This window comes from Pinus tabuliformis, chromosome X (assembly GCF_031772625.1).
Source record: "Pinus tabuliformis cultivar Carrire ecotype Pingquan chromosome X, CPIR1, whole genome shotgun sequence".
In the NCBI taxonomy this organism is placed as follows: Eukaryota; Viridiplantae; Streptophyta; class Pinopsida; order Pinales; family Pinaceae; genus Pinus; species Pinus tabuliformis.
The window spans coordinates 898,312,955-898,325,769 of NC_142308.1; the positions used below are offsets into that span (position 1 = coordinate 898,312,955).

The window sequence follows — 12,815 nt, forward strand, 5'->3', positions numbered from 1 at the left end:
GAGAGCCATCAAAAAACGGGATTTTACTTTGATAATCCGCTGGCATATCATCTAGCACTTAGGGCAGAACAAGGGGTGCAAAACGGGTAGCCATCATTCTTGGTGGATTTGGCCTTGGAGGTGTTGGAGGAGTTTGCACAGTTCGTAAGGGGCTAGCAATTGGAGTTTGAGGCTGTGTTGCAATATAATTATCAATTAACCGATTAGCTCTTTCTATTTCGAGGTCTACAAGAAATTGAGGATTGGGGACAGTATAATCAACAACCCTTTCAGACTTAGACTCAAACAATGATATTTCAAACCGTTCGTCAAACTCAAGCTCTTCAAGATACTCAAAAATATCAGGACATGAATGAGACTTGAACACAGGATTTATGGTGCTTTCTTGACTAAGGAGTTTTGGAATCAAATTGGGGTTTTCGTAAATATGAGGAGGATCCGGGTCTGGATTGGCTCTGGTATATCGTCTCGAAGCCAGCGTGCTATTGAGAAAAATCACAGGACACAACCAACTTACTCAGCCTATCCAATCCTAAGCTCATCATCCGGAAGCTTAGAATTATTATGAAACAAGGGGATTTGATTTCAGTTTTGTCCCCAGTATGGTCGCCACTATGTTAGCACCTAAATCTGCCCTAGGCTGAAGGAAGGCAAAATTCAGGGTAACCACAAACCACACTCAGTCTGGTAGCTAGCCCTACCAGAACAGGAGAGGGCTCTCTCCGAGTCACACTTAGTGAATAGATAAGAAAAAAGCGGTCTGAGATGACTTACAATGAAATATTGATCTTAGGCTAGTAAGTGAATAGGGATACAAGAAACCATTTTTATGAATGACCGGGCTTCTAGGATGGTATGGGACCAGCGGTCAGCAAAGAACAGAGAATTTAATACAAAGGCACAGATTATTTTGTGAGGCAAGGCAGGCAGAAAATGTAGCAATTTAGTTTGAGGTAACGCGGAATGAAAAGATTGCTAAAGAAAGTGAAAAGGGCATAGTTACATGAATCCTTTTCAACAGAAGAAAAAAACACTGAACATGAAATTTTCCCACAGGCAGAGCAATAAAATTGAATTCTACCTAATATCACTCAGAAAATTTCACTGGAAATGAACATGAATTGAATTATGAAACATAACGAAATACATATGAAAACATAAGAGACACATTTTCTACACTCACAACCACAAGAATCTCATGAAACAGAGCCACTGCCTTTCATTAATTCTCTGTCAAAAATACATAGTGAAGAAACAAAGTTTCTTTCCCACAGTCTCCCAGAAGTTACAAACTAACCAACCCTTTGCAAATAGCTTGCATACAATATATAGAATGTGTAAGGAAGAGATAGAACGCCCAAGGGTTGGGGAGTTACTCGAATCATTACAAAATGGAGATGAAGAGCCAACCATCAGCTACAGGTGCAGCGCTACAAACATGACATTTGGCTTGGGTGACCGTTTGCCTTCCTTCGCCACTTGGATAGAAGCCAATCTAGAGAAAAAATACTTTAAATATTGCCTTTGGTGCCAAAACCGAAGTGTAGATGAGCGGGCGCACTTGGAGAAGTTGCGAACCAAAATTTCGTGAAACGGAAGCAAATTTGGCAATTTTTCCTCTGTGCGCCGTGCCATTTTCTTAGTGTGCCGCGCTACTTTGGGGCCTGTTTTGGGGCACTTGTAGGTGTCCAAAATGTTCCCAAGTGGGCTTGTTGGAAATCCTGTCCTGTCTACTTTCTAACCCAACTAGAATTTTTGAATTTGGTGCTCATTTGCCCCTCCAAATCTTCATTCTCCCAAGACTGCTTCCTGTGTGTCAAAAAAGGGGCAGAGAGGCCATTTTTGGGTGTTTTTTGACCTTTTGGAGACTCATATCTTGCCAAAATTTCTTGTCCAGGCACCAGTAGTCATGATTTTCCATGCTGAATCCAAAAATGCAAACCATTCCTCATTTGGAGCTCTAGATTTTTAGCGCCGCGGGGAGAAAAACCCTGTGTTTTGCCCAAAAATTTGTCATGTGACCAAAAATTCCCCAAATTTCTTGAAATTTGGGGTGGAGGCTCTCTATGGGGTGTTATGATGGGCCAAGGAAGCCTCAGCCAAGATTTGAAGCCGATCTTGCTCTTTTGCCTCTTTTGCCTTTCTTGTTGCTTTCCTCAATTTCGCCTTCAAACTCCTTATCCGGGCCCTTGCACTCATGTTTCGTGTCCTGTAACGATAAGCCATGTGTCTCAGCAAGGCAAGGTCCTGATTGGCCTTGTCTAGTAGCCTCTCCAAGTGCATGTTCACGCTCTCGAGATGGGCCTCCCGATCCTCATTGATTTCTTGCTCCAATGATGTGAGCTCAACTCTTCTCCTTTGAGCAGCTTGGCGATGCTCACGAATGTTTTGCAGCTCCATAATCGCCTGCTGATCCTCAAGCTGCTTGTTTCTCTGCTCCAGGTACTTCATGTTCCACTTGGCCCTCTCCAAGTCAAGGGATAAGGCCTCAATCACTGATTGCTGCTCCTGGATGATCTCTGTAAGCTCTGCATTTGTTGGTTCTGTATCTGTCTCATCATCATTGAAGAGAACGAATTCGGTCTCTCGTTCACCTGATGGCCCTTCCTCCTGCACTGGCTCCTTACCTCTACCCTGCTCATGTGATGTTGATGTCGGAAGCAAGGCCCCTTCCACCCCGGGTGGAGATAACACTCGCTTTGCTGCTACAAATAAGGGTCTACTGCCTCTCTAATATGTGATGACTACTGGCATAGTAGCAGTCTCATGGTGCTCATACTGATGTGATGGACCACCTATCTCATGCTCTGCCTCTGATACTACCTATGGAGCGCTGAAGGAGTTACAGGAGATGAAGTCCTCCCAAGTAATACCCTGCAATCCCAACTAATGGTCCACCAAAATCCGGATAAGAGCAAAGTGATAAACACTGTTGAGCTGTTGTCGAGGGGTCTTGTGTTGCATGAATTTTTTCATTCTCTCTATGTTCCCGCAAATGAAAAATGGAAGGCTCATCATCCACACCTTGGTAAAGTGCATGAGCAACCTGATGTGATAGGCATAAAGGTGAGAAAACCTCCCCTCACAACTGAAGTATTTCATGATCAATTTCATGAGCGGAGCATACTCATCTCTCAAAAATCTGAATGGGAAAACTCTCATGAGCTGACTCAAACAACTGGCCTTAATGTAAGGCTCATAATGATGCCTCTCCATCTTCTTCTTCTTATGCCACTGTTCTCCAATGTTTGGTATGCCTGTTGCCACCGATATGGTTTCGAGTGTCAATGTGAAAGTGACCCCAGCCAAGATAGACTGACCTCCATGTAGGTGAAGTGCAAAAAGACGAGCCAACTCATGATGAACTCTGACATTTGCCACCTTTTGACAAAATTCAAAACATGCTAAGTGCTGGAAACATGACATTGCAAGAGGGCATGCCTGCAACTCGGTGAGGGTGTTTGGCTCATCTCTAACATGTTTGCCACTTCGGTGATGTCTCCTAGGGTCCTGTTCTCCTGAAGCTGTATCACTGTGGGTCTCCTCCTCATATTTTGATGAAACCTCGGATGCCATGACTGCTATTTTGTAAACTGAATTTAGGCTGCCCTTTGATTATAGTGAAGTTGGAGGTTGCTTTGACAATCTGCCACCAAGGGGACAATTAAAAATGGAGTATTAGGAGGGGGATAATATCATGGGAATAGGGGTTTATAGGAGAATATTGTTTAGGGATATACAGGGGGTTTTGGGGTATTTTGATAGGGTAGGTTTTGTGTTTTTGGCAAGGTAAGGTTTTAGGGTTTGTAAGGTAGGGTTTGGGATTTATTTAGCAATAGGAAGAGGGGAAAGGGAGTATGATTTTGGTAGTGTTAGGTTAGTGATTATGGGGACAATGGCATAGGGGAATAAGGAACAGGGGTAGGGTGGGAAGAATAACCTTGGTAGCAATATCACTGTAGCACAAACCCTAACATAATGGTTTTCTTTGGTGTCTTCTTTGTGTTTGCTTTATGAAAATTTTTTGCATTTATTACAGGCATAAAATCATCATATTACCCATAAAAATTGGTGCACAATTGAATTTAGGTAGCCTACCTTGCAAATCGAAGAGCTCCACAAAAAATTTGAGTGGATTTGGTAGGTTCTGGGCGCTTTATCCCTGTGCGCCATGCCAGTGGTAATTTTGAACTGTGGGCGGGCTCTGTGTGCACCGCGCCCGGTGAGTGCGCCGCGCTCCTGCCTGTGTACGCCGCGCGCCAAGAAATCGCCTACACCTGCTCCAAATCGCTCAAATCCTCAACTCACGACCTTGCAACATTTTCCCAATGCCTTTGATTGCACAATGAGCTTGTTTCATGATGATATTTGTGTATATAAGCTTGGAGGTCATGTTTTAAATTAACTTTTTCAAAAAACCCACTTTTCTAATGTCCTGTTCAACACCTTTTCACTGACTTTAATATAACCCTGATTTTCACCTTTTCTCTGAATTTTGGGCTCAAATGATTAAATTTTCGACACTTTTTTGCAGGGATTGCATGACAGAGCACTTGGCCAGGGAAACCATGACTGCACTTGAGGAAATCAATTGTCGACCCTTTTTGAAAATTTTGTCACCAATAGCACTGTTTGACTTTTCTTCAAAACTATGTTTTGAAGAACCGTCGAATTTTATCAATAAGATGATGGAAATCTGCGGATCATTACTTTGCAAGAGCATCACTCTGGCATGCATGGATTTACAAGACCTATTTAAAGACCAAACTAATCTATCCCTAGACCGAATGACCGAAAATGACTTTTGTCCATTGAAGGACCAAACCTTGACTGTTATGGACTTTTTGATTATTTGACACAAAGACTTAAGCCAACAAGAACCAGACATGAGGGGAAATGACTAGCATGGCCTTCTCCGTCAAATTATGGCATGCCCCTAGTGGAATGCAGCTGAGTGAATGGAGTGGGACACCTAAAAATGAAATGCATAAAGAGTTTTGATCTCTGACGGAGGACTGACTAGACCGACTCTAACAGGGGGTGTGCACCTTAGTCATGCCATGCCTTTGTGGCACCTGTGCCATTCGTAAGCTCATGTGTGCTCTCACCCACCTTGGTTCTTCCTTGCTTGGGCGAGTTGGGATGGTTGGTCATGTCACACCCTTCATGGCACCCATTCACCAAGCCATCCTTGTGCAAAACCAATGCGCCCAAGTGGAAACTCCAAATCTTGGGTTTTTTTTTCCATCGTCTTAGTTTCGTTGAAGCCTTGGCCCGCTTCTCAACCCTCTACCAACTCCTCCATAACATTGGATTATTTGTGATATAAAATTAAAAAATTGTGCAATGATGATCTCACCTTGCCTCGATTAAATACACACCCAACTTAGGCCCTAAGATTTTATCATTAAATCAAACTTTTGTTATAATAATAAACTTCTCGCTTTTACTTTTAAATCCATTCCTTTATTTAAATTTACATTAACATAAATCTACTATTAAAAATTTATAAAAATAAAATTCATCTAAATTCATGAATTTATATATCTATATTATTATATTTTACCAAATAATTTACATTAAATAAATAAAATTGTTCCAAATGTGTCTCATTCTTAATGAAAAATATAAATATATAAAATACAAATCAAATACTAAAGCTTCATCCAATACAAATCAAATACTAAAGCTTCATCCAATACAAATCAAATACTAAAATACTAAAGCTTCATCCAATACAAATCAAATACCACAGCTTCAATGAACCAAAATCTCCTGCCATGACATAATTTTTCACTCCCCAAAACTATCAAATCAGTTCCAATTTTCAAAGCTCATAGACTGGTTTTAGACTAATGTCATAATCACAAGTGGCCTGTATGCCATGGTGAGCAATAGCGCCAACACTGGTTCCGGAGGCTTCCATTTTTTGTGAGAGTTCCTCCAAATCTTGATTGTTGCCTTCCCTCATAGTCAATTCCCTGCAATATATCTTGATTAAAAAGCGTGGAAGTTAAGAGACTCATGGCTGATTTATCTACCTTAGCTTCCGAGATGAACGTCGCGAGTTCAAAACCCCTCAAGGTTGGTTCATCTTCAATTAAATATGGCGATGGTTCATCTTTGGCGACGCAGGTCAAGACAGATTTGGGCATGGAGAATGGGAGTAGTTCGCAGACGACGAGGTCAGGCGCTAGGGGCTAGGGATCCAAAAGCCCGAGGTGAGAATTTAAAGGTTCTCTCCTTTGTGGGTCTGGGGGAATATTTTTTATAGGTGGTGTGCGTGTGCATCTTTTTATTATACATTCAAGTAACTCCATGATCATGATAATGAGTTCTTGGGGTTTAAGGCTCTCTCTCTCTCTCTTGGGTTTCATTTTAGGAAGGCGCAATTGAAGAAGGTTATGTACGTTCCAGCAGTAGGAGGGAGTAACAGGCCCAGCGACGATGGAATTTATCCAGATCTATGGGCATGGTGTAAATATGGCCAGAAGCCAATCAAAGGCTCTCTGTATCCCAGGTACAGTTGTTGCAATCTTTCCATTTATTTCAGAGCTTCTGAACTCGAGAAATAACCTCTCAACTCTCAATGGTGTAGTCATAATTCTCCCCTCTATTTGATTATGTTAATGAAATGAGCTAGAACACCTTTTGATCCTTCTTTTTCAAATCCTTTTCTATTGCCCTATGATCTCCATGATTATTTTCCATTCAACACCATGAATTTGTGATGGACTTTCTACATTTTAGCAGCATGCTTGCAATTGGATGGTGCGCTGACTCCGTTATGGCTGGAGATTTTGTGTAAGAGTCAACAATTTTTGTCAGATCAAAAGGTGTCATAGACAAATTTGTTACAGATTTCTATCATTGTTCGAAAATTCTAAAGGATAATGTGAAAAAATTAATAGGATATAATTCACACTCAATGAAAGAAAGCATTGGATTATAACTTACAAGTAAGAACATCTTTTATATCATAGTAATCAGTATTTTAAACTTTTTTTCCATGATGAATCCATTTAATGTAATACTTTTGTTGTGAATGCATAAAATCATTTTTCAGTTTACTAATAGTGAAATCAATGCACCTTCTTGATTTTCATTATATGATTGTATTTTTTTTCTTAAGTGAAAGTTTTTCATTCCATCAAATCATCATTTTACATCAAAACAGGCTGAAATCTTTCATGATCTACCACTATAGAAACCAGACCAAGCACGAAATTTCATTTTCCTTAAGATCCACACAAAAAGTTTACTAATAGTATACCAAAAAACGTACAAGTTTGTCAAAAATACATGGGCTATAGGGATATATTCAAGCAAAAAAACAAAGTAAGTGGGACTTGATAGTAGATAACTAGAGAACATAATTAACATTTAATATTTTCTATATTCTAAGGCTTCCACAGGGATAGGATCCCTTTCACTTCCTAGAGAACAACCTAGAGTAGGGGTCAAGTCAAAGTGGGCTTTAATTTTCCCTAGTTTGTTGTCCATGAAGCACATTAACACCTATAATTCATCCAATTAAAAACCATCTCTTCTTAGGTAGTGTTCTTCTCCACCACCATGCAGCCGAACAATAATTTGAGGTGCCAGTAAAGATTGGCTATATGTATATAGTGATTGAGGAAACTAGTAGTTGGGCCATGTTTGGAACCCATCTCTCCACCTTAGTAAGCACCTCAAAGTTAATAATGCATTATATTTCATCTACAATGTCACGTTTAGCTTGAAAAATTCCCTCTTGAACACTTCTAGGAGTAAAATCATGATAAGGAATAGCAAAGATTTCAACTCATTCTTGGGTTTTGGGGCTTCCAATGTCCCTATAATAGGCAGTTCCATGGTAGACCTATGCTCTCTATCTCATCATAGTCTCCATAGGAGAAGGAAACTATAAGAAATCATAAAGAAAGAGTTTATAGAAGGCACACTTCCACAAAGATAGACTAGTGGGAAGTGGAAGGTGAAAGTGGTGGGCGCTGATGAGGTTAGAGGGTGAGATTGAGTGCCTAAAAAGGGGATAGGAATTCAAGCTAAGAAAATATAGTGAGGAAGTAATTAGCTAAAGGCCAAGAAAAAATGAGGAAAATTTAGAAGTAGCTTTGATGGACTGGGGGAATGGTCTCAACATAGCAAGTTCAGTAAGAAATACCACCAAATTTATTGAGGGGGATGAATCACTATAGGGTGAAAAACATAAAATGATACAAAAATTACCAATGTTCCTTCTAAATACCTATGATCAGTCTTTAAACTCAAAAAATATATCAGACACAATTACACCATTAATGTACAATATAAACTTGCATACAAACTATTACCCTGATCGTCATGCATAGAGAGATGACTTAAGTGCCATCATAAGTGTTTAGCTCCTAGAATGACTGATGTGGAAATTTAGAGTAGGCTTACAAACCATGTTAGCCTTCCAAGTACAAAAGGGGTTAAAAAACTAATGAGCCAAGGGAAATATTCCATTAGACAAACACGGGTGACATGATTAATGGGGTGGTAACATAGTTATGGCACACAGATAAACCAATGCAATTGTATGTGCATTTTAATTCATTAGGGGCAGTGATGGAATGTCTCCCTCCTCTTGCAGTGAGTGGGACTGTGGCCTCATTCCCCCCACATGTCTCATGCTAGCTAACCCATCTAGGGATACATTATATGATTGTTGAAATCAATGCAATTACTTGATTTTTCTCAGGGTTATTTGATACATTGCATATATTGAATGAGTGAAAAAATGGATTGTATTTTCACTAAAATCAATGCATCACATTCATTGGTTAAACATTTTTCATCAAAAAATTATACTAAAAGATTAGTATTACATAAAGAAAGTGTTGGTATTTATCTTGTAACAAAATATTTATTTTATAACATTATAATATGCATTTCCAAACTATTTTGCAATATATTAGTTTTGAAATCACTTAGATATTTTTCACTATATTAGAGTTGAAATCAATACTTATCAATTTTCCCACTAGTATTTCTTAAATCAATGCATATAATCATCTTGCATTATATAATTATTTAAATTAATTCACCCAATATAAGCTATGGATTATTAATGTAGTAATATGAATGAAAAAAAGAAAAAATATTAGCAAATCATAGATTCCAACTTCACTTTCACCCTTTCACATAGCACTAACCACAACAATTGTTCCAAACCATCTACAATACTAAGAAGTAAGAGAAAATTTGAGCAAATGCAAATACTAATAGTTACAGAGACCAAGCCAAATCCATTCAATGATAGACCATAATGGAGATGATTGCAACATCAACAACAAAAAGTAAAAAAATAGGCTAGATCCATTCGGTTATAGACTACAATATTGCAACATCATCCTGCCAATGGAGAATCTCCAGAAGTTCATTTCTAGGGAGCAAGAGCTCAATTATTTGGCGCTAATATGCTTAAATTTAAAGAACATTTTGAATTTATGCATTTCATTTTTTTCCAATTACTCTAATGGATGACTTTGAAGCTCCTACATTCTCCCTGGGCCTCAATTTTGAATGGAAACGTTGGTCATTCACTCTTGTCTTTGACAATAATGAAGGAGAATATGAAAACCAAGCCATTTGTAACTAAGGTCACGAAATCAAATGTTGGCCAGAGATCATTGACATATCATAATCATTCCCCGAAGCCCGGGGCTTACAATGGCATGGATCGAGCCCAGGAACTCAAGTTTTCCCAGATTAAGACATGAATATCTATAGTGCTCCAATGAAGAGTCAATTCCAATACTCAAGATACTAAGGTGACAACCCCTGCTAATGATAATATGATCCTCACTGCTAAATCCCACTATCAAACTTTAGGTCAAGGGATCGTACTCAGAAAACCCAGATCGATTTCAATGATATTGAATATTTTTCCAAAGATGACAAATTTCTTAGAGGTTAGTTGAAATTAACCCTCAAGCAAGAGAAATTTTTTGTTTTAACTTCTACCTTGAACTCCTAACTGTTTACAAATTCCTTATATGTGGGGAAAACCATTAACGACATCCATAAGTAACATGATTTTTATTATTAGTTTCTTTTTGTAATTGCAGTATAAACAATTGTTTTATTGGAATTTGGATCTATATGGTAATATTAAATTTAGATTGTCAATATTAGTCTCGTTGTCCTAGGACCGTGTTGCACACACACTGAATAAAATTTTTAGTGTTGTTGAAGAGATCAAATATTCAAGATACGGCGTGACTAAATCCATGTCACATGAGGTTGAATCAAAGGATCTACAATTCTTGTTCACATATTATGTGTGTAAGGGCAGGGAGAAAGGTACACAGAGTAGACAACTTTGTAGTAGAAACTTGAAAGAGTCTTTAGGATGCATATCAATCTTAATATTTTTTACAATATTTTTTATTTTGACATTATACGATATCTTTATCAGATACCTGGAAGCAAATTTCCAACAAACAACTTTCCTGGAAATGCAAAAAGTAAAAAAATTGACAAACTGCGTAGTTTTTTTATTAGTAACAATTGTAATTTATCATCTCGATTTGTTGTCACTGGAGATGCATATAGAAGGATAAATGAAATTGGTATGCCTGTAGAGATAGCCAAGAGAGTAACATTTGTAGAGTGTGTAAATGTTTACAATAGGGAAAAATTGCAAAAAATTGTAGACTATGTTGACAAAGGAGGTAATTATTGTTCAAATGCATTTGGAAAAAGAAATGAAGAAAGTTGAAATTGGTGAAGTGATCAACCGTGGACTTCATGATGGGGATTTTGTTTTGATTAATCGTCCTCCAAGTGTCCACAAACATTCATTGTATGCATTGAAGAGTACTAGGTTATGTGAGAAGATAGGTTTTTTTTTTTTTTTTTTCAGCGGATTGAGCCGAATTGGAGCGAGTTGCCTCGGCCCTCGCAGGCCGCCATTCCCTGCGTGCTCTGAATCGATCTCAGTGGATTGAGCTGGATCGGAAGCTTTCATTGTAGACCTGGAGGCCACATCCCCCTGTGTGCACGCTCAGACTCTGCTCCCTGAGGGCGGATCCGACTGATCCTGAGGGTGGACTGCTTTATGGAGATCTGTGCTGGAATCTGTCTGGCTTCTCTCTAAGATTCGAGATCATGGAGACTCTGGGCTCCCCCCAGGGTTCCCCATCTGCTCCACCGCCTCTTTCGCCTTCGGAGGCCTTCAAGCGGCTTCTGGCAGGGCTCCCTAAGAAGAAAACCCCTGAACCTTCGAAATTTGTCAAAAAGCTGGATTATATCCCAGCGATCTCCCTTCCGCCTGAAACCCCAATGCAAGTTGCTCTGTCACTGTCCAAACGAGCCCTCATCGGCCAGTTTACGGGGCTTTGGCTGTCCCAAAAATCCACGGAGAGCTGGGTCTCCAGAAATTGGGTGCTGCTGATCAGAGAAAACGTTACTTCTTATTTTTTGGGGAGAGGGTACTTCCTCTTCGAGTTCACTGCAAAGGAAGACAAAGACCTGATCTTCCAAAACGGCCCCTACTTCATGGGTCCTCGGGGCCTATACCTCAACAAATGGACCCCGAATTTTGATCCAGCAGTCCATATGCCTAACGTAGTTCCGGTGTGGGTTAGACTCCCGAACCTCCCGGTCCATTGTTGGAATTGGGACTCTCTGCGCCACATTGGAAATGCCTTGGGGAAATTTATCGATCAAGCGAAAAATAAGGACCAATACGACTGCACCTGGATCTGCGTAGAAGTAGATTTGGAGGTAGGGCTTCCTGAGGCCATTACGATAAATGTCGGAAGCTGGACGCATCTGCAGAAGCTGGACTATGAGCAGCTGCCCCTCAAATGTCGGAAATGTCACGTGTATGGTCATTTTTCCAGAGGCTGCCCATCCAACATCGAGGCCACATAGGGAAAGGAGGACGGATGGAACCAAACCAAGCGCCACAAATCTAAGAAGACAGGAGGACCTAGCGGAAAAGGACAACCACCTGTTCAACATATTTCTCCATCTTCAGAAAACAGGTTTGATCTGCTCAGCTCGCAACAAGAGAAAACTCAGGAGACAGAGACTCAAAAGGAGATAGAACCCACAGAGGAGACTGAAAAACAAAACCCAGACTCCTCAAGCAAAGGCACACCTTCAGCCTCAATCAAAGACACAAACGCTGAAAATTCCAAAGGCAAGAATGATGAAGACAATGAAGAAGAGCAGATCACAGATGACTCAGAGGAGGAAGGAGAAATAGGAGAATCCCAAGCCTCGGTAAGAAGATCCATGAGAGGCCACAAAACGGACAGAGAAAAAAGAGAGGAGGAGACGTACAAGGAAAAACTACAAGGCAGCCAGCCAACTCTGGAAAAATTTCTAGCCTCAAAGCCTAGGATGCCGAAAAGCCAGCCTCAAGGCTCCAAGGGAGCCCACCAGAAACATAAATAATGAAGATCATCTCCTGGAATTGCAGAGGTATGGGGAGCAAAGTCAAGGAAGAAGCCATGCGAAGTCTGATAAGAACAGAAACCCCAGATATACTTCTCATCCAGGAGACCAAGCTGGAAGACTCAGTCTTCCTTCAAACAAGCAAGAAACTTTGGTTCAAAAGTGAAGCAAGAGCAGTCTCCGCTAGGGGAGCCTCGGGAGGGATTGGTACTCTTTGGAACGCTAACAAATTTGCAGTCATCAGTGAGGCTAGCAACATACACTGGTTGCTGCTGAAAATGCAGAATCTGAACACTAAAGAAATACACTGCATCTTCAATGTCTACTCTCCAGTCAACGCTGGGGATAAAAAAGCATGCTGGGATTCGATAAGACTTCAAGCA

At 40.1% G+C, this 12,815-nt stretch overlaps 1 protein-coding gene across 1 annotated transcript; it reads left to right on the forward strand.

The window, feature by feature from the left end:
- Window positions 1–11,136: 11,136 nt before the first annotated feature.
- LOC149142582 (uncharacterized) lies at window positions 11,137–11,904 on the forward strand. The gene has a single exon (XM_089451517.1). It carries the CDS (start codon window positions 11,137–11,139, stop codon window positions 11,902–11,904), a length of 768 nt encoding a protein of 255 aa, XP_089307643.1.
- The last annotated feature ends 911 nt before the right edge of the window (window positions 11,905–12,815 follow it).